The 27,485-nt window shown below is 38.0% G+C and overlaps 1 protein-coding gene across 1 annotated transcript in view; it reads left to right on the forward strand.

Annotated features, from left to right (window-relative positions):
* The first annotated feature begins 4,060 nt into the window (after window positions 1-4,060).
* The window catches only part of INSC (INSC spindle orientation adaptor protein), a 100,015-nt gene continuing 76,590 nt past the window's right edge, over window positions 4,061-27,485 (forward strand). Inside the window, exon 1 of the mRNA XM_063332361.1 lies at window positions 4,061-4,146. Coding sequence (XP_063188431.1) covers window positions 4,094-4,146 — 53 coding nt within the window. The 5' untranslated portion in view covers window positions 4,061-4,093. The remainder of the gene's footprint in view (window positions 4,147-27,485) is intronic.

Here is a 27,485-nt window from a genome sequence, read left to right on the forward strand (position 1 = left end):
CTATGAAGGTCACATGCTCTGCTGGAACTGCTTTTTCTGTGAGCAATCCTTACCTGCTGTTTCAGGTGTGATACTTTGTTTTCTTCTTGTGTAGCAGCTCTCTGAAAGAAGCTTTTGGCTGACTATCTTCAATGGGAATGTAATGTGGTTTGTGGCTTGCTTATCTACATCTATCTACCAAACAAGAAGAAATAACATCTTAACATCTAATTCAGTGTTGACATGACAAAGAGAAAGATGAAGGACACAAGGAGTCTGCCGCCTTGGATACATCTAATTCCACATGCACACACTGTGTCTGCCCAAAGAATTAAACTGATTAGAAGTTATTATTTACAATTGCGAGACAGGTCTATGTGCAGTCATTTATTTATGTGAAATCCGATGTAAAATATTAAAAAATTTGCATTATAATAGTCCAAGAATGACGATTTTGTTATTTCAGCATAAATATCACTCAGGCATGTACCAAAATGACCAGTATTGCAAACTACAAGTGGAGTTATTTTTCAGTACAAGTTTACCTAGCCAGCATCTCCGGTCACCTGTGGGCCTGATCAGTGGCCACTGAAGCCAGTGGAAAAAACCATTAGCCTGTCCTGCACAGCTCTGCTAATTAATGTTGCCTATCAGTATGTATATACTTGAGAAATGTGAATGTGTGTGTAAGTATATATACATGCATGACATATATATGAAAAAAAAATATATATATTTACATGATTTTATGAAATTAAGTCAGAGGGTTGTCTTTTAAATGGTCATTAGGAGAAAGGTCTCTGACTCCAGGTACTGTTTCAGATCTGTAGCTCTGCTTGCTGCCTTACCGTCTACCATCTGTGAGGAAGCAGCTGGGGGAGGGATTAAGAGGTATGTGGGCCTATGCTTACAGTTTGTGTATCCTTGAGTGTGTATGCTCATGTGCATGCCATCTGTTTTAGTTGCGTATAGGCATTGTGTGAGAGCTATTGAACTTCTTGGTGCCCCTGCACAGAGGCTTAGACAGCAGTTGCACCAGAGGTAGTGCACATTGCCCTATGCGTCTTTAGGTTCCTCAAAGATAAAGCCTTGGAGAGGTTTTCATGACAGGTTGCTAGCATATGTGTTTCTGCTAGTAATAGTGTGCAGCGTGTCTCTGTTCTTCCATGTCTGTTTTCCTTTATTTGCCAGAGGAAAGAAGCCTTTGACCCTGAGTAGGATGTTTTTGCAGAAGACGAAACATTTGATACTCTGAAAACTTCTTGCTTTGACTTGAGGTGATGCTTAGTGAGCCATCTACATGGTCAGCTGTAGTAGGAAACCTTCCTTTTAGGAATGCTGATTAGCAATCAATGTTGTGTTGTGGCCTTTAATAAAAAGCAGCATCAGCTAAACAGAAGGATTCATCAGTCCTGTCGTGGTCTTTATGAGGATGTACAGTTGTCTTGGTCTTACACAGAAGGTGAATGAGAACACCAAAAACCGATGTCTGCCATTGAGCATTGTAACTGCCCAGCACGTGGAGGAGCCACTCTGAGCAGGACTGGAAGCCTGTACCACACCAAGTCACTTGATCTCCAACTTCTCTTGTAGTCATGGGTTTAGGTGAGATAATGTGGTACTTTGCTGTCCTGGGGGTACAGTTGGTCCTCTGGCAGATTGCCAGGTACCTGAGGAGAGCATTTCCTCATGTTGTCAACATTAACTTGGGCTTAAAGATTTGAGCTAATATCTAATCATAGTCTTGAGACAGACTGTTTGGTTTAGATACTGGTGTGGCATTTTGTTATGGTTCCTGGAGCATAAGTGACCTCTAAGTAGGAGTTGATCATGTTTTTAAAGGCTCTCAGCCATAATATAAATGTGTGTTTTGTGGGAAGACAGCGTATAAAAAGCTGCTTTTTTTGTCAGGTTTCTAATTTATAGGGAACAGTGACATGCAATAATCTAATTTATGTCTGTGTACATTATGTCACCAATCACAAGTAATGGAGTACAAGCAGATGCTTTGATTTGTATGTGCAGAAATTGTTTTTGGGCTGAGCTAATGGTGAAGTAGCTTTAGCTTGCCAGAGGGAAGCTGTTGATTTTGTGTTGGTAGCATAAGGTAAATCCTGTGCCTGATGCTAAGCAGAAGGGGATAGCTTGTGTCCAAGAGGTCTCTACTTCTGCAGACTGATAGTCTATTTTCTTGGTTCTTTACATGATAGGATTTAGGAGAGGACACTTCATCTTGGGTATCTTGGATATTAAGACTTTATGCAGATGTGTTCATCTTTGATTAAGGGTATCTTCTCAAACGAAGGTAGTGATAATCAGCTATTTCCAGTGAATCTGATTATATGATTATTTTTATTTGGTAATCTTAAATTACTTTGAAAAAAAGACAAAAAAAATCCACTAGTAAAAAGAAATTAAGATTGTGGATTTATTCCAGTTACTAGTGAAGTCTGTGCATCATATGCTAAATGCTTTAAAAAACCAACAATAAGCTTGTTTTACAAATCTTGGTGTGTCATGGGAGCAGAAGGATGCATACTGATATTTTCATACTTGGGCAGAAGAATTTTCAAGCACAGTCTATCAAATATCTGATACTTGCAATTTTTTTAAATCAAAGGATTCAGTAACACTTAAACTGCCTACTTCTATTTTTATTTTTTTAAACAGATTATTTCCCCGTATTTCAATATACTCCTTCATTAGATGCATGGACTAAGAAGATTAAGTTTGTTTTTCCCAGGAAAATTCAGGGGGAGGGGAGGAACACAGGACAACACCATTACCAAAGCAATCTGGCACTAATAGTAGACGGAGCATGTGAACGCATTACTCTGGTTGCAATACTTTGATGTACTCAGGACAATGTTTGTGGGATCTTAGGAAAAATACAAGGACATGCATTAGCAATGAGATCAGTTTGCTAGGAAAGATGCTGAAGACCACTCTGTGTCAATTAAGAGCAATTTGGAGTGGCAAATATCTTAAATGCTGGCTGACTCAGCTTGCAGGATGTAGCCGGTTACCAAATGGCAGAATTTCACAAGTAGCTACATCAAAAACATTCTGCCTCAGTTGGTGACACGAGCAGCATTAATTTCCTGTGTAAAGTATTTTCTTCAAGAGTGAGATCCATTGATCCCAGGTTTTTCTTCACATTTAAGAAAGCATTATTTCCTCACTGTTCCTGTCTCCTCCTCCAAATTCATTCATCTCCTCCTTGTTGTTCTTGAGTCATGGATTAACCTTTTCCATCAAGTATTTTGCATTAGTTCTTCCTCTAGCCATACGTGTGAGTGGGAAGGACTTCACCTTTTCTGGTAGAATAAATCCACTCTGGCTTTTGTCGAGAATATGCATTGATCTGTAGTGGGTAACGCCCTAAAGTAAGATGGGGCTAATTAAAAGAAGAGGGAGAGATACAGCACCCCTCCTTTTTGTGAAAATGAGGAGGCTCTCTTTTTCCTTCTCTCTTGCCTCTTTCTAGTACAATAGTGTTTGAACGAGTCTCTTGGCCACCAGGTATAAAGGAAAAACATGGAGGAAAAAGACGTGTACAGCATTTCAAACTGATAGAAAAATGAAATTGTTTAACATAGAAGAATCCTATTCTTCAGTAACTTAAACATCAAGGGCCTTTCTATAAATGTAGTACTAAATGATCCTGAAATCATATAAGCATACGCTTGCTTTCTCTTGCAGTCTTTCTCACAATAACCTGAAAAATTATAACCATACTAAACAGATTTCCTCCAAAATTCAAGTTAATTCAAAATAAATGAGTCTAAATAATAACTCGATATTAACTCAATATGTTCAACCCAGATGGCTCTACCTGTGCAGCAGTCCAGGAAGTTCAGGAATATGCAAACCCTGCGTTGCTTATGCCGTGAAATATACTTAATGGCCTTGGCTAAATGCTGGAGTTGTGTAGTAGCCTGAGGAAAAGAAGCCTTTTGAATTGTTTTTAATGAGTTAGCTCCACAGATCTGTAGGAGGAGGCCGTGCCACCCTGGACTGAAGAGGCCCGAGTTTCCCTAGTCTTACTAAACGACTGTTTGTTTTCTTTCTAGATTGCAGCCTATGGAGAAGTGCACATAAGAATAGGATAAATATGGCTTTTAAGGGCGAGGACCACTTAGATTCCCTTCCATTACCTGTTCAGCGGTAAGTGGTGCACTTTGTCATCCAGGCTTGAGTGATTAAATGCCTCTAAGGCTGCAGCTGCACTTCCCTTTGAGGATCCAAAGATGCTTAAAAACTCATTTTTAAACTCAGTTTTAGGTAATGTTCATGCAAAATGTTGAGAATTAATGTGGAAATCTGGGGTGCATTTCTCAAGGTATTTGCAAATTTGTATACCTGCAATTTGGTAAATCATTACAGTGAATATGCAGTCATCATTTTAAATGAATGAACATGTTTGCAGTAGAGATGTGACTGTATTTACTGGACCAGTTCTTTGGCATGATGGAAATCACCGGAACACTCTGCACTCTCTGAAGACTGCTGAAAACTATGAATATAAATTTCTTTAACCTGTTTGACTTTCGTCAGTTGTAGCTATGGTAATAATATGAAGGTTGTAGTTTCAAAATAACTAACAAGATTCAAGGATTATTTGTTCTTTATTGTTCCTGTAACCAACCCTAAGTTGTATGCCTCTCTCAGGATTCCAATTCATGCTCCTGCTTTCGTGAAAGGGACTTGAATTAACTTAAAGGCTTGCACTGTTTTGTCCTGTCACAGGGAAAAGATAACACAGATCCAACTGAGGTTAGTCCTGTGTAGCACCACAACCATGCCTTGCTTCATGTTTAAGTCAGAATCTTTCAGAAGTAAAAGCAGATACATGCTGAAGCAATAATATCTGTCTCCACAGGAAAAGTGTACCATACACATAAAAACTGATTCTAAGCGTTTCCACAGCAGCCATTAAAGTCAACAGTTATCTTGGGTGTATAAGGAATTTAGAACTGGGACTTTAAACCAAGTCTCTGTGTTGTGTGAATTGTTGTTTACACTCTTATCTCTCCTCAGATTTTGTGGGAAATCACAGCTTGTATTGAAAAGTCTCTGGAGTACTGAGTCACTATGCTAGTGGTTTTCTAACATACCGTCAGACCTACTTTCTCTAATTGACATCTAGACTGCTATGGGTACAGTATTTAAAACTATACAGTGTTGTGAGAAAAAAAATCAAGTTATTGCTACAGAAACTTTATTTGCTGTTTCAGTGACTTAGGAACTTACAATTAGTGATAGCTTTGTCTCTTAGGAGAGAAAACAATTGGAAATAGATCACTTTTATAAAGAACTGATCTAGCTACTCTCCAAAAACTGTCAGTAGTCCTACGTAAATCACTTTACAGGACCATAAAAAAAAATTATAAAATCTCTTGCCATCAGTGATGGCCAGTTCATTATAGCATGTGAAGTGTGTATATATTCCTTAGAGATGCATATAACCCCATACTTCTGTAGAGTTATGTTAGTATAGCTTTTGAAAAATGTTGTGATCCTTCCCTCACATCTTTCTATTGGTATTGTTTTTCCATATATATTGCTGGTGAGTTTTTGCAGATGGGAAAGCCAATGTAAACGAACCTGCCTTTCTCTTCTGTCCCTGCCCTGCCTCCTGTGTAATGAAAGTTCATTGGCCTTTTTGTTTTCTTTATGTTAAAATGGTAATTTACACAGGTTTGGTTTTTTTTTTTTTTCATTTTAGTCATGGTTTCTTGTACTTTCCATACTGGATAGTAAACCAAACTTATTTGGAGTGCAGAATCTGAAGTTATTCAGCTAAAGAAAGAGTACTCATAATAAAAAGTGAAATAGAACACCATTTTGGCTTCTCGGATTACATGTTCAGTGTTGCAATTGTGAGGAATACAGTATGATTAGCCATATTTTTAAAAAAGGAATAGAGGAAGGTCTTGTATGGAAATTAGATAAAAAACTACCACCACTGCCATCACCAAAAATACTCCCAAACAAAATCAATGAAAACAAACAAACAAACCCCAAAAAACCCAAGCCAAAAAACCAAAACCCCTTCATCTTGCTGAAAGATGTTGAAAGTTGGGCTATATAGCTTGGAGGTACTCTTGAAAATGAAGTGGGGGTGGGGGCAGAGAGAATTTGTCTTCCTGATCTTCAGAAATGCAATATTGCTGGACTGTCTGATAAACATTGTCTGAAGTTCCTTACAGCTTCAAATATGAAAGATAATTCTGGAGATTATGATTTCAATTCACATACAAACAAAGGGCAATGCTGATTATTTAAAGGAGAAACCATTGTTTGTTTATAAAAGATCAATACTTTGAGTATGCGGACCAGGAAGATAAACCTGATAGGTGCCTATATTTAGTTTCTTTTTCCTGGTTTTAATACTATCTTGTTTTCTGGTGGAAGTTTACATCATCATTGGGATATAGATGAGAATTTTTATCACTGCTTCAGGCAAAGGAGGTGAGTCAGAGAAAGTAGACAAGGCTTCCAAATCTCTAGGTACTTGTGGTTAAGTACTTTGTAGCATTTAATCTCTCAAAATCACTTGGTTTGATACCCCAAAGCTGGAGAAGTTTGCCATAAGGGACTTCTGTAGCAGAGCCAAAAATAGAACCCAAGTTTCCTGTCTCCCAGTTCTTAACCGAAAGACAGTCCTTCCTCCTTTTGTTACTTTCTTCCTTTTTTTGTTGAACTAAAGATCTGAGACCTATGAAAGAACAATATGACTGAGGTCATGCCATGCATAACTATAGCCTTGCATTGCTCTTTAAAGTGTGCTATATATTTGCAGGTGTTTTGGTTTCTCTAGAGGATCTGCTTAGGTATCCTGTTATATACATTAAGATTAACATGCCCTCTATCATTAAGAATATCAGTGTTAGAGTATCTATCAGCTCTTAAGAAATGTGAGTTTCTTCCAGTATGCCTTTTAGGGTTTTTTTAGCCTACTTTTCGTTTGTCTTAAGTTTTTTGTTTCTTGCGGTGCTATTTTTGTATGTCTGCATGGTAGGTAACGTGGTAGCTGGAGATCTGTTCCCTGTGCATGCACACTTCCTCTGGTAAAAGGAACTGTACAACCTGTAGTGACTACATCTGATCTGTACGCTATGTAAGATGGAAATTACTGAAGGAAGGAGATTCATAAAAGGACTTAAAAAAAAATCCTGGTATAGGCACAACTTTACAATGGAAACAAGAACGTGGTTAATGTAAGAAAAGTATGCCTTTTAAGTCCAGGTAGAATCGTAATCACCTTGCCCCAAACTCAAGTTTACTGAAATAAATGGAGTAGTTTTAAAAAAAAAAACCCACCAAAATTTGGGAGTAGGTATTTTCCAGTGTCATACACAAAAATCAGTGTGTTCTTTAAGTTCCAATTTGAAACCTTTTCTAAAGTAATAATTTGTGCTGAGAAATGTTCTTCTCTAACATGCAGCAAGAGTAGGGCTTTAGAAGGGTCTGTGTGAGAAGCCTCCACATAGCTGAGACAGCAACAAAGCAACAGACCTATTGCAAGGTCCACAACATGATGGCCCTTGAATTAACAGTAGTTTAAGGTATAGAGAGATAAAGTGGAGGAGACACTGAATTTCATAGTATAAAAATTTGAGGTCAGCTTTTTCTTGTCTATGAGAAAAAATATTGTTCTGCCTCTGTGTTTCCTTGTCTGATTACGTATAAAAGCAGATGAAATTGATATTTGGAGATTTATAATGTGTTTGTCCCCTTAGATCCAGAGGGATGACTTGGGCAAGGGGGAGCAGGGGGCGTTAAAGAGTGAGGACTTGCAGTAAAAGAATAATTTATTGAATAGGTTCAAAATCCAAGGAAAATACTGAAGGATTTAATGAATCCACAGTGAGAGAGAACCCAAAACTTTATTTTCACAGCAGGTGATGTCAACTGGAATACCACCTCATTGCAGACTACAAGGAACTCTGAATGAATTGTCATCCAGAGGGACCTTGACAGGCTAGAGAGATGAGTCCATGTGACCATCATGAATCATGAAGTACAACAAAGTCAAGCGCAAGGTCCTGCACCTGGGTCAGGGCAGTCCCAAACATGGATACAGGCTGGGCGATGAATGGGTTGAGTAGCCCTACAGAGAAGGATTTAGGGGTATTGGTGGATGAAAAACTGAATATGAGCTGGCAAAGTGTGCTCACAGCCCATAAAACCAACAGTATCCTGGGCTGCATCAAAAGAAACGTGTCCAGCAGGTCAAGGGAGGTGATTCTGACCCTCTACTCCACTCTGGTGAGACCCCCCACCTGGAGTGCTGCGTCCAGCTCTGGAGTCCTTAGTACAAGAAAGACATAGACCTATTGGAACAGGTCCAGAGGAGGGCAACAAAGATGATCCCTACCTGCCCTATTGGGACTGAGAGAGCTGGGGTTGTTTAGCCTAAAGATATATAAAAAAATCTTTGTAAATTAAGACGCGTTTCTGCCTGTCCAGGAACTGAATTATTTCAAGGACTATTCACATCATATTGTACACCTAGAGCTTCATGTAGCCTCTGTACAGCTGAGAGAAGGTGTTTTGAGAACATTGGGTTTGAGGTATAAGACATGTTAAGAGCCTTTCAACATGTTTAATATTGTGTTTAGATGTTCTTTATTAAGAAATAGAACCCCAAACAGGGCTGTCAGGAAAAGAATGGAACCACCTATTGGGTTTCTGTCTCTGTCTAAAATTTCACAAATACTGGTTGATTTAGTCCTCAGAGTTGAAGGCAGGGAAATTATGTTATCCAGTCATAAAAAGCGAGTCTTGGACAAAATTGCATAGGTATGTTCCTTTTTATTTAGCTAGGCAATGATCTCTTTCCCATTGTAGGGTGATGTGAATCTGTAGCTATTGATGTCATCTGTTCATCTGGCCTTAGGTTCAGGTTAAGTTCTGGTTTTGAATGAATTTTGGTTGCATGTGAGTTCATTTGGTTGCATGTGAATTCATTGAAACATTTCCTGTTTGGTTGTCTACCTATTTTCTTAGATATGAATCCCTCGAATGATTCCTAAGGATGTGACTTCTGTGAATTAAACTGAATAAAGTTTATTACCTTTTATCTCATTCTGGTCTATTCTTTTTTTTAACCATCTCAGTTCTTGTTACCTTTCTACTTCACATCTGCATAGTTTCTGCACCTTGTTACCACTTCTGTTATTAGTGCCAGTCCTCACAAGATTTGCCTTTTTCATTTTTTTCATAGCACCTTGACTCTTCAAGAATGAGCAATCCATTTGTAAGCATGCACAACTCTGACTGTGCTCAAGTTCAAAATTAATCATAAAATCACATTTAAGTACAACTGCTTTAAATGTTTTGTCCAATCAGTGATTGTGTATGTCCTTACACTTTTTAGACATCCTCTATAAGTGCAGAATTCTTTCTATTTCATGTTTTCTTACAGTGTGTGCTGCTGATAATCAAGGGATTGTTCTGTGTCTCTTGCTTTTCCCACCTATGTCTGCAAATTGAACTTCCTGTCTGACAAGTACTCCATGCAAAGTAGAAAACAACATTTGTATTTCCTGTTTGTATTTTACAGGCTACTTACTGTGCATAGATCTTGCCCTGATAACTTGAATCCTACATTCCCTATAATCAATTTTATTTGGATATTGTCAGGAACCTGTATGTTGTGGCTATTTTAAAGCGTTCTGATAAAAACTGTAAGAAACTCTAAAGAAGAAATGCATGTTTTCTGTAATACTAGAGCCAGAGCTGAAGATTTTCAGAGTTCAAAGTTCAGTGTGCTTATATGGGTCTATGAATTGCTGCTCTATGAATTTTTAAAAACCATTCAAGTATGGAATGCTTGCTGGGGAATTGAAAACGTTTTTTGAAAAACCTCCTTTTTCAGTAATCTGTATGAATAGAATACTACAGAAGAAAAGATGGTGCTGTGCCAATAATGCAATAAAGTTACCTTCTGGTGACAAGGAATAAATTCAGTTATTGCATAGCTCAAGGCACTAATGCTGCCTCATTTAATGACCTTGTATTCTTTTCATTTCAATCGGTTACCCTGTAACAATTCAGCAAAGAATTCTATAGCTTCATAAAGGGAGTTTACCTTACTATGAATTATTTCGGATTTTAGTGATTTATATTCCACCTGTAACCAAACTGAAAGCTGGGTTGTTTGTGGGAGTTTTCATGGTGGCTGTTAAAACAGATTTGTGTATCCCTGTGGTCCTTCTGGGAAGGTTTTTCAGATATGGTAGTTGACTGGATCCAAAGGATGATGTTAGTAAAGTAGCAATTATTGATTTGCCATCATTTGGTGGCATTCATGAGGAATATGAACTCAACAGATTTTTATTTTTTTCTTTGAGTCCCTGGGTAAAATATCTCTGTTCCTATATTCAGGATGTTAAAATGTAGGTCAGCAGTTTAGCTCACAGGCAGTAAAAATAATTGCTGCATTTTTGGGGTGTGCAAGTCTGCCAGAATGCAAGATTTTCTTCCGAACTTTTTCATTCTGATAGTTTTATCACTATATCTTTATATTCAGTTGTATAACATGCTGTAGAAATGTATTATATTACTTCCCAGAGCTATGCTGTAAAATATTTTATGTTGAACTGTGGAAGTCACAAAAGAATTTTGGCTTTTAACCTGAGGGAAATTTGAGTTTGTCCATTATAATGATTATGAAGTTATGGATACTTTAAATTGTGAACAAATTCATAGAATCATAGGGTTGGAAGGGACCTCTGGAGATTATCTAGTCCAACCCCCCTGCCAGAGCAGGGTCACACAGAGCAGGTTACACAGGAACGCGTCCAGGAGTGTTTTGAATGTCTCCAGAGGTGGAGACTCCACCACCTCCTTGGGCAGCCTGTTCCAGTGCTCTGCCACCTTCAAAGTACAGAAGTTCCTCCTCATTGATGAATTTAAAACAGTCTGTTCAACTGTCCTCACTAGACATTTCATTAAAGTTAGTGTTTCAAATTTGTGTCTTGCTGTTAGTTGGGAACTTTTTTAAATGATCAAGCACCTTCTTTCCTCCTTAAAGACAATTAAGAATTTATCCTGAATCCCTCTTGTCAGGGTCAGTAGCATGTTTTGTAGTATGTGGCACATAAGCACTGTAAAGAGGTCAAGCTAGTGCTGGTATAGCCTTTATCATAGAAGAATTTCAGCTGATTATTTTCAGAATGCATATTTTGAAATGTGGGATTCTACAGAAAATACTCTTCTTTTTTTGTGTACTAGAGAAATAGCAGTGCCCATCTGCCCGATGAATATCTTGTGTTTGGGACTTGGTATCCTTTTCAGAAAGGACCCTCAAATTTATGTCTTTGAAATAATAGCGACAGAACTAGCCTGAATGTTAGGTTACCTTATCTGCCAGACATAAATGATGCTTTCTGTCTGTATCTTCACAACTATTGAATTAAATTGTTATTGTGACATTAAATTCTGTCAACTTTACACCCTGTAGCTAGCTCTTCTAGCTATTGTTTTATGGCTTTGACTCCATGGTTTGTGCTTCTCTGCACATTTTCCCTGGTACTAGCAATACCTTTTCACAGAATTCATATGCTGTTTGTGGTCAGTTATGTTTACTTGCATTCAGATCTTCATTATATTTCTTTTTTTTCTGCAGTATATTTTAGATGAGATGCTGATCAGGTTTTACGCATATTCTATGACTCCTGTTGGATGTCTGTGCTTTGTTTTCAGAAGACAGTCTTGCTGTTTATGTCTGTGTTTAAGGTTTTATCTTGCACCTGGGAGTCTTCTTCCTTGTTTGTGAATCTAACATTGTGAAGGATGCATTAATTGACACAAATGCTTTGATTTTTTTTTTATTTTTAGTCTACGGAGTGTTTTTACTGCAGTTTAATAATTGTCTGCTTCGCGTCGTCTTCTAGTAATGTAGATGGATTCTTGGAAGTTTGGCATATATAGCTGTACCATGAGAAGCAGATGAAATTTTTTTAATTGTAAAGTAATTTTATTTATATTGTCATCTTAGTTCTTAAACTCAGAATTTTATTTTGGTATTGTCTGCCTGTTATTATAATGATTGACACTTTATACCTGTTTTAGCATTAACAGTCTTCCCTCTTAGCTCACAGATGGTGCCCCGTATCTCCCACATCCCCCCAGAAAAAGGATAAAAATCAGCCTGCAACTGTTTACTTTTGATAAAATCTTAAGTAAAGCATCCAGACATCTTATTTATTTACCATGTCTTGTTTATTTGCCGCAAAGGCTTAGGAAAAACCTTCTAAAACCTACCGTAAAAGTTAAATAGCTCTTTTGAGTTGTTGTTGTGCAATAATGCTGTGTTGTTGTGTAACAATGTTTCAGCCGTGGGTAGCTGGTAGGAGCCACATTCTTGCCTTCTGTATTGTCTATGTGAGCTTCCTGGCATCAAAGAATACTAAGCCTGAACCACAAGCGCACTCTTTTTGAACCCAGTGTATTAGCTGTGGGGAAGGGATGTGTGGAAGGAACTTCTCCCACCAACTGTATGGCTAAGAATGAAAGAGAAAGAGTAAGAAACAGTAGAGGATGACAGGGTGAGACCATCATGATAATTTGGTAAGTCTTGTGACATGCAAGATAAGGAAGAGTGAAACTTGCACTTAAGAGGGGAGGAACTCAGAGGACTGTGTCTCACAGAACTCAAGCTTGTGCCTTGCGATCGTGTCTCATGTGGTTACAGAGCAGTGCTATGTGCCTGGCAGTGATGCTGTGCTCAAGGGGTTGAGGCTACTCTCAGACACTGTCTACTGGGTGTAAGAAGCAGTGAACAAAAAATGGTAAAGTTGGCATCAGTAGGTCATCCTGAAACTAACTTCATCCTCGTTCCTATTCTGCTCCACAAGAGCACAAGAGTGCCTCAAACCCTGCCTGGGAACTGTACAGACACCTTTTTTTGCTGCACTGTCTGCGGTTTTTGGTGTGAATCTTAGAAAATTTTATTTTGGATTTGTTAGCAAGTTTGGTCATGCATGGAAGAGATTGCAAGTTATAAGGAGTCTTCAGGAAGACAAAGTTAAGTAGAATTTGTTGTAAATGGTACAGCTTACAAGGAAAACATAGAGCCTGCAGTGTCTTATTTTTGACTTGATTACTTTCCAGGTGTTTCTGAACTTTGAGAAATTACAGTAAGGACTGTGTCTTTGTTTTTCCATTTACAATGTAAGGTTAGTAGTAATCTGTTTTGCAAAACTATTGTGAGACCTTGACTTTCTATGCAGTTTTATGTGTATCAAGCAATCTGAATTTAATGTTCTACTGGCAAGAATAAAGATCCATACTTTAGTCTCATTTTAGCAGCTAGCCCGTGTTGTTGTTGTTATCATGTAAGTAATGTAGCTGGAATTATTCTTGTTAGTCCTGGAAGGCAATTAAGGATGAAATCCTGTCTGTGGACTTCAGTATATCCAAAGTATCTTTCCTGTATAAAATGCAAGCGTTGTTGAAGCGTTCCAGGGACATTCACCTTCACTGTGCTAACCAAGAGGGAAAAGACCCAAGTGGTCCTTCTTAACAGGAATACTGCTTCATGCAACTCAAGGTCAAAATAATGAAGGGATCCTAATGCTCAAGAAAGAAGATTCATTTAATTTGTTACTGTCTTATTGTGAAAAAAGGCAGTGTTGCCATCTGTCTTCAAAAGGGCAGTAAGGTTTGTTGAAATTTTAGTTTCGACTTGAGCATTATTCATCATTCCTCCTGATTCTACCCTGGTTTTACTGCTGATTAATCTTACTTTAGGCAAACCACTCTATCTTTGTGTGTCTTTCCTTCCTTCACCTCACCTGGGGAAGCGCAATAGAAGTCCTTATTAGCCTATCTCCACAAGTTGCTATTTTAATGATACTTATATAGTACTCAGTATGTTATGACCTCATATGCCTGATATGTGTGTATCATCATAATGCACTGCTGCATGTTTGTAATGTTGAATTACTACCTAGCAGCTTCTTTTAGTAAATGCAAAGAGTATGTTTCTGTTCACAAAATCTAACTTGTTCCTTCCATGTGTTGTATTTTACTGTCATTTTCACAGTGGTGTTGCCTGGCAAGAGAGTTCACTGAACTCTCTTTACAACCATGGCTATAAGAGAGGATGATGATTAATAACCCATATCTTGTTATTTCTGAGATGTTTTCCCACAATCTGATTTTAAAAAATAAATCACTTCATTAAGGATATTTTAATGATCTTACTATGACTTGTCTTCTCAGATATTTATTAGAAATACTAGTACCATATTGTGTTAAATAGAATATTTGTCACTTCAGTTCACATTTCCTGGGAAGTTCTTCCTTACTTAATTGCCTGGTATCTCTTAATCTGGTTCACTGCTGCCTGGGGATGGTGGGAGGATCTTGTCATCAGTTGTTCAGTAACCTGTAATGAGCAAATTTAAGAAAGCTAGCAGAACAATGCTACAACTTTGTAAATGGTTTTTTGCCTTTTTCCCCTTTTTGACAAATAATATCATGATCTTAAGAAATGTGCTGGCCTGACCCCATTTCTAGTCTCATTAAATTTGCTAGCGTCTGTTAGTGGTTGGATTTCTGAACTCTTATTAACCCTGAGGGATTTGGAGTGATGCAGTGAAATGCATACAGGAGTTTAATATTAAACTGAAATGTGTCTGTTAGCAGTGCTAGTTGATTTTTTTGTTTCTTACGGTATTTTAGAGAATGTGATGAAGTGTGTGTACATATATATATCTCATAGAATCATAGAGCGGTTTAGGTTGGAAAGGGCCTTAAAGATCATCTAGTTCCAACCCCCTTGCTGTTTGCTAGACCAGGCTGCTCAACGCCTCATCCAGCCTGGCTTTGAACATTTCCAGGGATGGGGCATCCACAACTTCTCTGGGCAACCAGTGCCAGTGTCTCACCACCCTCATAGTGAAAAATTTCTTCCTGATATCTAATCTAAATCTACCCTCTTCCAGTTTGAAGCCAATACTCCTCATCCAATCACTACATGCCCTTGTAAAAAGTCCTTCTCTAGCTTTCCTCTAGGCCTCCTTCAGATACTGGAAGGCCACTATAAGGTCTCCCCAGAGCCTTTTCTTCTCCAGGCTGAACAACCCCAACTTTCTCAGCCTGTTCTCATAGCAGAGGTGCTCCAGCCTTCTCATTATCTTCATGGCCCTCCTCTGGACTAGCTCCAACAGGTCCACGTCCTTCTGGTGCTGAGGGCTCCAAAGCAGGACACAGTGCCCTAGGCGGGATCTCACCAGAATGGAGTAGAGGGGCAGAATCTACTTTTATTTTTATATATATGTGTGTATATATATATGTTATTTTATTTAGGCCAATATGCCTAAAGGACTATAGATATGTAATCTTTCACTTGTTTTTAAAGAAAAAACTTTTTATTGTCTTGCAGGTATAGACTATGCTTCAGGTATTTGAATTTTTTATCTTGCCTTTTATGGGTACTTCATTGTTGAAGTTATTCCAGGGGTACAATGGAAATATAGAAAACATCAACATCACAAACATAATATTCTGTCCAGCTAAAGTTAATAGAAATATTTTTCCATTGTCTTAAGCGGCAGCAAGACAGAGCTCAGAATAAAGATTAGACAGGAGTAAAATGGGGAAAAGCTGAAAAAATAAAGGAAAAAGGGAAGAACGAGGAAATGGTATCAAAGTAGACTGAGGTTATTCAATAGATGGCAAGATAGTTGAAAGCAACCTTTTGGGGAGTGCTACAGAGCAAAAATGTCTTGTTCAGTATCAGCTGTGCACACACACATGTTTGATTTTAGAATTTACCTACTTTGCATTTTGAAATTAACTTTGTAGATTCAGTTTGAAATACATGATGCAGGAAGTAAGTTACTTTGCTACAGCAATGAAAAATTATTTTTTATAGTATTTATTCAAGAAGGGTAAATTAATTTGGCTCATCTGTAGTTTTAAATAAATAAATTGAAAAGTAAAGGACATCGCATGATTATGAATCTATGGTTTCTAACTAGCTAGGGAGCAAATATTCACGGTGCGATATTCCATCAAATTTTTCATTTTAAAAAATATTCTGATGAGTTCAGAGCAGAAAGTGTACTACTAACTGAGAGAACTAAATGGTAACTTTTAACCATGTCTGTTGTCTCCCAACACCAAGGTCTGCCAGTGAAGTCACTACACTGGCAATGAACAGGGTGGTCTATGACTTCTTTGAGATTACCACCAGCTGATGGTCAGAGAGAATCAGATATTCTTGTCACAGAAGGTTTCTACCTTCTCTGCCCTTGTAGCATAGTTAAGAAGCTTTGAAAAAGTAGCCATAATGTTACCCTTTTTTTGGTGCAATTTTTTTTTTTTAAATCATGTGAATATCATTAGAAATAGATTTTTATTAGATTGCAATTAGAATTGTATCATCTTCATCGAGGGGAAGCAATTTATATATGAAAAGTGTGATCTTTATTCAGTGTATGAAATTACCGTTACTGTTCACTATTTCACATTTGATTTCCAAGATTTAAATAAATCATAGCATTGAGGAATAATTTGTTTTGGAAAGAATTTAATGAAATATAGTTACATCTGCTTGCACAGGCTACCTCTTTCTCTTTCTTCCTTCTTATTTTTTTTTATGTTGATACTTTTCATATATTTGTAGACTGGTTTTCCAGACTTTGGTCAAATTGACTTTGATGTATTATGTGTTAGCCAATTTGCTTCAGGGATAAATGTGTGTGTGTGTAAATAAAAAGCAAAAGATTACTGGAATCTGGAAGCAGTAAAATCAGCTAATGATGCCTATTCAGATTGTTATTCTTATTTGTCAGGATCCCAAAGTAAGGGAACCATAGTTGTCTGCAGACTGACTTATAGGCCAGGCTTGAATTCTGGGCCAGTGGCTTCAGAATCCAAGATCAGAGATTTCTATGTTTTGTGCCATTGATGCAAAATGTCATTTTTTCCTTTATTTTGTGAACTTTTTTTTTTAAAAAAGCCACTTTCAAAACTAATTCACTTAAGTCCAATTATTAAGGCTAAAATTTTCAGTATAAAATCTGGCATGCTGGCCTGTCTTCAAGGCTTAAAGGATGAGACCTTGGCAGTGACCTAGTGAATCTTACAAGCATCCAGCCTGCAGCAGCCAAGAGTCCTTTATTCACAGGTGTTTAAGTTCAATTCCCAATCTTGAGAATATCATCAAAGTCCTTAGGTTTCCAGATTTCAAGTAATAATATTTGTATGCTACTATTGTAACACTTTCTTATAGTCAAGCACACCCAGTGGGAAGTCAGGATGGAGAAATATGGCAAAGCAATGTCTCTTCATAAATATTTTTTTTTATGTTCTTTTGACAGAAACTTCTCTCAGTAACAGTTCAGGCATAAAGCTAATTTTCCCATCTCATTTAAAAGGAAGCAAACTTTTCTTAAGCCTGTCAGAACTTCCTGTGGCACAGCCCTGATGTGGAGGGGTAAGGGCTGTGTTTATGTTGTGAGAATGAATCAGGAAGTGATTAGATCGGAACACTCCTGGTTTTGCTGGGTAGAGAGTCTAACCCCATATTGCTCTTGGCTGAAGTACCAGGAACAACCTGGAAAGAAATGAGTGTGCTAATGCCAGCAGAAAATCAGATAATTTTTTTTTTTTTTCCTCCCAAGCATTTTGTTCTGTTCCAGAGGGCTGTAATTGCACTGAACGTTCTCTGTGGTTCAACTGCTGGGTGAGAGGTTCACCTCAGTACTTTTGAAAAAGTATCTTTTTCTCAGTAAAGTGTAAAGACAGTTCAACTGAGTAAACTGCTACACAGCTGTCCTGGTGTAGAAGAGGGGAGAATTTCAAAGTGTGCATTGTTCTACTGTAGTTCCAGTTCCTGCAAATGCAAGGCGCTCAGTAAATGCTCAAATTGAGCATTTTTTTTACTATTTAAATGGACACCTCAATATCGATGTACACACCTCTTCAACTGATCCCACAACCAAAAAAACTGAATTTGGATTTTTAATTTAAATGTCTGCTGTGACATGAGAAGCAGGGACCTTGCTCATCATTTGCTCCAGCAACCCATCGTTTGGGTTGCATGAACCAACCCTCCACAGCCCGCCTACTGAACAGCTTCCCACACAAAGGGCCTTTAAGCCAGCAGAACACCAGCCTTGCAGGACTGTAAAGTGCTGCACTGTAGCATCCAAGAGTAGATGTACTAGAAGACCAAGTGTGGAGGACGTTTGCAGGCACACAGCACCACCAGTGCTTTGTGTGTTCTATAAGGACTATGGTGACAGAGGTGAAAGCTAAAGCAAACTGACATTTGCTATGTCTGCGGTAGGGTCAGTGCTATCCTGCAGTTGCATCCACTCTCAGGCTTTTCTAGTGCCAGCTAGGATGAATCAGGCCCCATGTCTTCATGAGGTGAGAAACTGGAGTAATAAAGTTTTATTACTGTCTTTATAACAATAGACAAGAGTTTAAGCCATTTCGCCTGTTATCTCTGTGAACTTCCCAGCACTTAAAAATGATACTTCTCTCTGTTTAAATTAAATTTCAGTGTGTGTATGTGTGTGCTGGTGGGAGAAATAGCAAAGGTCTTTGGACAGTTCTGATGTTCTTTTTCGATTAAAATTTAGGACAGGATTTGGCTTTTTAACTCGACACAACATAGGGATCTGTATGATACGCATTCAGTACACACTCTATTCATAGTACAATGGCACAGAAAACTCGATTTCAGTTTATTCTTCTAACGAATTTGTACAGGATCTCGTGCCTCTACACAGCAGCTTAAACTGCATTTGGAAGAAATGAAAAGGGCTCCATATGTTTCAAAAACTTAATGCAATTCTCTGTCTATCCTCTCTTCTTCTATCTTTTGAGTGCATTTTTTTGAGTGATCCATTCTCTTTGAGAGTTACAGTTTATTTTGTACATATTACTATTTCTCCTGCTGTCCCCCCACTGTGTCTCAAAGAATGCTTTTGCATCGTTGCTCTTTCCATTTTGTTATGCATGATGCTTTTGACAGCAATGCTTGAGCTGACATTTTCTTAAATTGCTTACAAAGACAGGTGACAAGGAAAACCAAAACTGTGCGGGGAGGTTGTCCCTCCATTTGTATTGCCTTTGTACATATTTGGTACTGCGTCATTATCTTTCTCCTCCTATTCAGCATTTCATCTGGACCCTTCAGTTCCTCAATATGTCTTTGTACAGGGACACATGCCCATGTTTTAAAGTATGCTTACACAGAGGCCCATATGAAGAACACGTAAAGCCACCCTTAACACTTTTCATATGCTTCTCCACTGGTTGCCTGTTTCATACTCCAAAGAAACACCTTTAGCAAAAAATTATCACCTAGGAATTAAATCAGGAAAGATAAAACTGATAAGCTGGAACATGTATAATATTTCACAAACATAATACAGGAATCATTACATGCTTTCTGAAGGTATATTAACTTTAGTTTTATTTGAACTTATATATAGCCTCCAACCATTCTTACGCTGGAGTGCAGCATCACTGCTTCCCAAATTAGGTCCTTAAGTCATCTTTAACCAGAAGTGAGCTTAGTTATCTTTTATATCTCAAAGAGCTTTAACAGTGAAAACAGCCCATTATCATTAGAGGTCTGTATACATCCCTGCAGCTTGTTAGGACAAGTTTTCCCTACTTCAAGCAGATAAATGTGGTACAGATTAGCTAATTTATTATGGTTACATAAAAGAAGACTGTTAGGATTTCAGGCATTCTTTTATGTCAGAAATAGTCCAATGTTTTGCTAATAGGCAGCAAAAAGCTGCTGATATTTGCCTTAAGACCATTTTCCAAGCTTTTGTTTCTTGGAGCCTGTGAAGCTGTGGTCCCCAGAATGCTGTAACTATTAGGCACCTGTGGAAGGGGTAGGCAAACGGTAGACCAAGCTGTTTACAGGTGAAGAGGTGGTCAAAAGGTACCCTAACCTAATAGTAGTGTGACCCAGAGATTATTTAGCATGTCCCAGAGAATTCCTTTGAGAACCTCTTTTCTGTAGTTTTCTCAAGAAATATGAAAGTAGAAAGTTGAATGAATCTTGTATGCAGGTGTAAGATGGTTATTTCACAACTGCATATGTCTGTGAATAAAATGAAGGGAAATAAGGTGTTGTAGGATTGTTTATCAAGTCTTTGCATTGTTGTACACCAAATTAACAGGAATTCTGAGTACAGTTAGCTGAGAAATGGTTCTTCTGTTTGAATATTTCAAATGTATTTTTTTTTACCTCTGCATAAAGATAGTGTTTCTTATCTATTCCGCTCAAGTATATTAACCAGCAGAGGAAAATCTTCCCTTCTCCCACACAGCTTCTATTTCCCCCCCCAAAAACCCTTGAAATGGGGACTTGAATCCAAGCTCAATATAAATGCCCTAATATTTTTCTGGATAAACATGTATATATGTACTGATAGGCAAATGGTTCCAGCAGAATCTATTGCATGAGACTAACATTAGAACAGCAAACAGCTAGTGGATGGACTATGAAGTTAAAATGTGTTAAAGGAACCACTTTGTGGCCTGAATCAGGAAATATTTGGCCTGTTATTAACCCACAGGTACTGAGTTTTTGACTAGCAAGGTTTGCATATATGTGCACTGTTCATTGTTACTGCAAGTTTTCTGGTACATAAAAACTGGTCTGACAAAAAAAAAATAAAAAGGGGGGGGAAGGAAACAAAAAAATTGCTCAGAAAATAGTCATCCACTGCCAGGTTTGATGTATTAAAAAGCATTTTGATATTTGGTCTGTAGTCTAATTGATCTAGCAATTACTTTTTTTTTTCATATGAATTGTTATGGTATTTAATTTAAACTGTGTGTGTTTCTACAAGTTGAGCATATGCATACAATATGGACAAAAGTAAGATAATTTGACTGGCATATGCCCTGTCATAGTTTCACTCCTGTTATCGCCAGCCATCATTCCAGGCAGCTGTGAAGTACAGGAAAGACTAGTTCCAGTAAGGTTATGCTCGATGGAAAATCCAATCACATATTTCACAGAATCATAGAATGGTAGGGGTTGGAAGGGACCTCTGGAGATCATCTACTCCAACCCCCCTGCCAGAGCAGGGTCACCTAGAGCAGGTTGCAGAGGAACACATCCAGGTGGGTTTTGAATGTCTCCAGAGTCGGAGACTCCACCACCTCCTTGGGCAGCCTGTTCCAGGGCTCTGCCACCCCCAAAGTAAAGAAGTTCCTTCTCATGTTTAGGTGGAACTTCCTATGCTCAAGTTTGCGCCTGTTACCTCTTGTCCTGTCCCCGGGCACCACTGAAAAGAGCCTGGCCCCATCCTCCTGGCACCCACCCTTGAAGTATTTATAAGTGTTGATAAGATCCCCCCTCAGCCGTCTCTTTTCCAGACTAAACTCAAAGAGAGTGTTCCAGTCCTCTAATAATCTAGTCCTCTAATCTAATAAACCAAGGGTGCAGTGAGACAAAGGTGATATTCCCTGAATACAGGAAGAGGATATTGTCCCATTCCTCCCCAGCCTCAGTAAGACCCATGACACTTCTATCAGTATAGCTCTTCAAACTCTCACTGTCACACTTTAACTGGAGTAGCACAGTCTGGAGTATCTCAAGTCTTCAAAACTTCTGAGTTCAGGTCAGATGTCTGGAGGATTGAGGTGGTGGGAAAAAGGTGGGGAGGGAAGAGAAAAGCAAAGAAATATGCACAAAACCTTTCCTCAAACCAGAACAGTTGTCAGTATGCAACTGGCAAAATATAGACAGAAGATATTTAATGTTGTTTTCACTGATTTAATTACAGGAATAAGTTTGTGCCATGTAGCATTAAGAGATTTTATTTTTTTTTACTACTTCTGTGTAGAGAATTGAATGTAATTTAAAGGAGGGAAATCATGGTAAGCTATTACTGTTTTGTTTGCACCTTCTATATCATGCTGTTTCTAATGCCTGTTTTTTGACCAGTCTTAAGTAGGTTCATTGGCATTTCTTTTCTGCAGTGTACTGGAAATGGGTTATCTTCAGCTTTTGTGCACAGCAGTAGTGAGAAGCAGGAAAGCATGGGCACTTTCTTGTTTAGTTTGTTGTGTGTGTGTGGTTTTTAATGCATGTTTTATTGGTTAACAGAGAACAGAGGTACCTGTCAGTGCCTTTTAAAGAGCAATTTAAATTATTAATTTTTGGAATATATTGAAGAGAAATGCCCTATCTTTCCCAAAATGGGAATTGCATAATTGGTTCTTGTCTCCTGATTTCAGGAGGAGGATTCAGTTACTTTTTATGGTTAATCTCCAGTCTAATAAGGAATTTAGTTAAATGAAACTTTTGGGGGAGAGGGACATGGAGAGAGAAACTCTATCTCTCTTCAAGTTAAAGATGGCCCAAAATCAACAGTTCAAATGCTTTGAATGTTTTCAGATTTAGGATCTGGGTTTGAGGGCGTTGTTTGAGTCCTTCCAGAAACAGGTGTGAGGTGAGAGATGGAATCTGAACTGTGCAGCCTTTTGCTTGCAGTCACTGTGCCATGTTAGAGCTGAGATTCCTGCCTGATTTTTTTTTGTATCAATGGCAGTTATAGAAAAGTACATTCTACTTGAGAACTGATAGACTTTTAGAAACTATTGAGCATGTCCTTTAAAAATTTTATGAAGTGATGAAAATCCTTTAATAAAGCTATATTGATTTATTCTTGCACTCTGTAAAACAGTAGAACATAGAAATCACATAGAAAACTGAATATACTTGCATTTGCTTCTCTGTACGGTGAAGTCAGTTATCTTATTTTCTGGTTATATGATGGCAGCAGGAAAGGATTATTGATCAGACATTTGACAAACACACAGAGAGCTTTTTTCCTTTCGCTGAAGACTTTGCTCTCATAATAGAGACTGACAAAGGGAAAGTAAAAGCGAATATTCCATGAATAAGCCATTTCTTTTTGTGTATCACACACATATTTCCCATTTGTAAGGAAGTTCTGTTACTCCACAGTAATTTATATGAAACAAATTTCTTTAGCTAAGGCTGGCGACTATAACAGACTTTATATTATGGAATATTTCCTTTCTTCCATTTCTGATAACACTTTCACATCCAATTTGCTTGCTCTACTGTGAGGTATCATGAAGCATTACAGCAGGACAAAAACCTAGTTCCACTTATGCTTTAATTGTTTTTTTAATGCAAAATATTGTACTCACATAAAATACGCATTTATTTGTATTTGGTGCCAGAGGCTAATTCATTGAACCTGGGATGTATTATTGCGAAACAATGGTGTTCACTACACTTTTTCTCTCCCGTTAGCTGTTTCCCAGGTTCCTTTCATGGCCAATAAGAGTTTATTAATGCTAAATAAATAATTAAGAAGGGATAATTGACTTATTTTTGTGCAATCATACCGGAATGATGCTTTTTTCTGGAAAACATCATTGTTCTGTTTTTAATGCACTGCAGAATGTGGAGCCTGCATACCCTTATGAATCATGGATAACTCATTTGTGCCAGAGATTCAGTGACAGTGACCCAAACCCTGCTCTCACTAAATGAAGAGGAATAAATAGATATGCTGTTTCATCCTACTCACTAAGAAGGGGGAAAAAGAAGAGATCTTTTTTCTGTCTTCTCTTCTTGTCATCATTTGGAATATTCTCTCAGTCCCTGTAAAAGCCACCTGGTTCTATCCTCCATGGTATGTAATTCTTTTCACCTGCTCCCTTCTGAAGATGTAGATTGACACCTGTGCAAAGGGGCTCTTGTCAGAAGGATTTGCTCTCTCCCTTGCTCCTCTTTTACATCTGAGATTACCAGAGTTGCTGTGAACAGTAGTAAGGTGAAAAGTCCTCGCTAATGAATTATTTCCAAGGAATGAGCAATCTGTGGGACTCCTAACCCACTCATCTTTACTTTCACCAGGCTATGGTTGTTTCCTCACCTCATTCAGCATTTTGAAGAACCCTCCTGAACTCTTGTCTTTTTCAGGTCTTGAAATCCAATTGCTTTGGATTTTCTATTTTAATGAGACTGTTCTAGCTCGGGTATTCTTCACACTTCAGCTGTTGTCCCTCATCCAAAAGCAACTTTATGGTAGTAAAAATAACCCTCATTTCCTTTGTCCTTTTGCTATTTAGCCTTCAGAACTCCTCTCAGGATTGCTTTGAAAAACTTAGATTTTTTGCCTTTCTCCACAACATGTTTTATGGTAGAATTTGGAAACTCCAGTGAAGATCGAACATTGTGCACAATGCTCAGTGTAGAAGCAAGAAAGTGTCACTTTTTCATACACTAAGCAGAGGAGAGAGACATAGTCTAGCAGGAGAGAAGGATGGCAGGAGGTGAAAAAAACCTGTCAGAATATTAGTGAGAAAGCAAAGAGTGGATCCCAATGGTTTGAATTTCTGCTCAAGGAGTCTGTCCTCTAGATCACTCCGCTGCTCTGAGTAAATTTATTGTGTCTGGAGGGCCACACAACCTTTAAGTAATTCAGAAAATACAAGTCTGGTTGCGTACAGCAAATGGAGTGCAAGTATCTCCTGCTTCTGCTTGGCTCAGGGGTCTCTCTCTGGCAACTGAGCAGTGGATACGTAAGTAGAAAGAATAAAATAGTAGTATCAGCAGAAGGAGGGGAAGGGAGGAGAAATCAGAATTTTGAAGTACATTCAAAAGGCAGGAGTGAGACAGGGTTAGACATAATCTGTTTTTTTGGGAGGGACGTAGTGTGTAAAGAAGGGAAATGTCATACGCATATGTCTGCATGTACACACACACACAGAGTAATTGGTGTTACTGTACCCTAATCTGGAGCATAAGGAAGATTCCAGGTGGGGAGACTAACACAGCAGGTCTGTGTTTATTAGATGACCTTTTAATATGTTATTTGACTATCTAGACCTCTAGTCTAGTATATACTATCAGTTACACTTTTTCCAATTATACTTTTTTTCAGGAAAGCAATATAATATATAAATACTATCTGAATTCAATAACTGCAGATTAAAAAACAAGGCAAGAAGTACTTACTTGATGTAATTAGTAAGGAGTAGATATTAAATGACTGAAAAAAGACTTAATTTTTAGTGCAGACAGGAACATTAACCATCGAGTTTAGACTTATCAAGTGTATGGAAAGGGAAAGAAACATATCTGAGAAGAAGCAAAACACAACTCAATCTGCAAAAGGCAGAGAAATGATTATTTAGGCTGCTGAACTCAATAGCAAAATTTTGTAGTGACTCCAAGTGGAAAGTAGCAAAGCATAATGCTTGTATCTAAGGAGTGAGAGAGGATGGAATAAGAGATAACTGGAAAGGAAAAGGAGGACAGGAGAAATTCAGAAAAAAATCTAGTAAAGAGTAGCTAAAGGTTTGGGATTAAATGGGAAATGGGATGCCAAAACATGAACCTGCCAAAGATGCACTGTACCAAATAACCTGCTATCGTTCTCTGAGAAGGTAAATTTATTTTCCTTATTTTCCCTTTTAAAAAAGGAAATTCAGTGGAGATTATACATGTTGTTATTTATTAGTAGATACTGCAAACAATAGCTATTAGACAAAGGGTAATGGCAAGGGTTATTTTTGAAAGCAGAGAATCAGAAGTAGACTTCAAGTATTGAAGAAAAAGAATGAGTGACGGAAATCACAAGGTTATGCATTTAGGGCTGAGAACAAGAAAGTCTGCAACAATTTGGAGTTCATTTGATGGGGAGGAGAGGGAAGAGAAGGACCTATGTATACTAGTTGATAATGAGATGACTGTGACTGTATTTGCCAGTAAGATGTGGTGATGAAGGCAACAAGATCAGTCCTGGACTGTATGAAGTGAGGTATTTCTGAATGGAGACAAGGGTGTGCTAATGTCATTGGGCAAATTACTGTGATATGCTATCAAGTATGATAGCAAGTTTTTACGTAAAAAAAATGAATTATACAGAAGCTACAGATCTACTGGGCTGTTTAGGGCAAGGGGAGTGGAAAGTGATGTAGTTTCATAAAAGGTACCTAAAAAATTTTGCTTGTTAAGTCTTGCAAAACAGAAGCTGAGCGCATGTGTTTGCTTTACAGAAATGCATTGGAAGATAAATTCTTATTTAAAAGGAAAGATGAAACATGGGAATGAACTGGCTCTTAAGAAATTTAGATCAGAAAGAAGAAATTTCTAACCATCAGAGTAGTGCAAGTAGTGCAAGTCCAGCATAGCTAGTTAATAGAACACTTTTGACCCCACAATAAATTACTTTCAGAGTTGATTTTTAAGCCATTTATGAACAAATTATCTGATTCAGTTGCTTCTGATATCAGAAGAGTGGATTTGAAGACATAAGAGTTCATTTTCAGTCCTCTGCCTTCTACAAAAGTATACAAGCAAGTGCTTAAATATTGAATTTGATTAGAAGCTGCTTTCTTATTTGAATGAGACTACCTTAAGGTATTTTTACCGACTCATTCTGATATTTGTGATACTGTGTTGCTAGTTTTCGTCTTTTTAACTTGTCTGTTGAGGGGTTAATGCTCTAATGTGAACCTTAGAAAAGCCAACACCAGGCTGTCCTTTTCTTGCCCCTTTTTTGACAGTTTTAGCTAGACCTGCTATGCAATAAATGTGCCTGAGGGTTCCCACATTTCTGTAGTTTCATGAGTGATACTGATCTCATAACTCCCTGTAAAATGGTTGTTGCTTCCTTCATTAAGTAATCCAGGCTTTACTTAATCAGTAGAGTTAGGACCTTAAATGAGTAAATAGTAAAAGGTGAAAGGCTAATGGTGGTGCTCATAATGCATGTCATAACTCCTTTGAAAAAGGCACAGAGAGATGTACTGTTTGTTATTAAACTACAAATTAAGGCAGATTTGGAGGAAGGAAAAAAAAAACATTCAATGAGGGAGTGGCACTATTTTCATGGACTCTCATTTTAGTTTCTAAATTAGTCCTTGCTTTTGATTGTGTCTGAGCATTTTCACGGTCTATGGCCCCAAATTATTTCCAGTGGTTTTTTTCTCCTTCTCTCTTTCATTCCTATTTCTCCCTCCCTGCTATGTGTTTATAAGGAGTTCTCTCTTACAGCGTATTGTTCTTATAAACCTATGAGGAATATTGCCCTCTGCAATTTCAAGTGTAGCCTGAGCATCAGGAAGCAGTGAGCTGCGATGAACTCTGGTTAATATCTTGTGCACATTCTTTCCTGCTGATGGCCTCATTGACTTTTCTGTTACACAATTCAGGAAACATGCCCAGCTATCTATGGGAGGGAGAACTTTGTGTGTACTCAGTAATTAGCAATTTAAATGTATGCTGATGACCACATCCCTTCAAGATTATCAATTTACCTCAGTCACCAAGTTGGACTTAAAGTCCTGAAAGAAGCTGTAAAAATGTTCTGAGTAGATCTGCCTTGTGATGTTCCATCAAGCTATGCTGTTCTGCTTACATTGGTCTTAATACAGTCCAAAGTCATGGCTTCTGTCATTGTGCACAAAACTAAGACGTCTCAGATCTGGTACCTCATTTTTCAGAAAAA

This window comes from Chroicocephalus ridibundus, chromosome 4, assembly GCF_963924245.1.
Source record: "Chroicocephalus ridibundus chromosome 4, bChrRid1.1, whole genome shotgun sequence".
Lineage (NCBI taxonomy): Eukaryota > Metazoa > Chordata > Aves > Charadriiformes > Laridae > Chroicocephalus > Chroicocephalus ridibundus.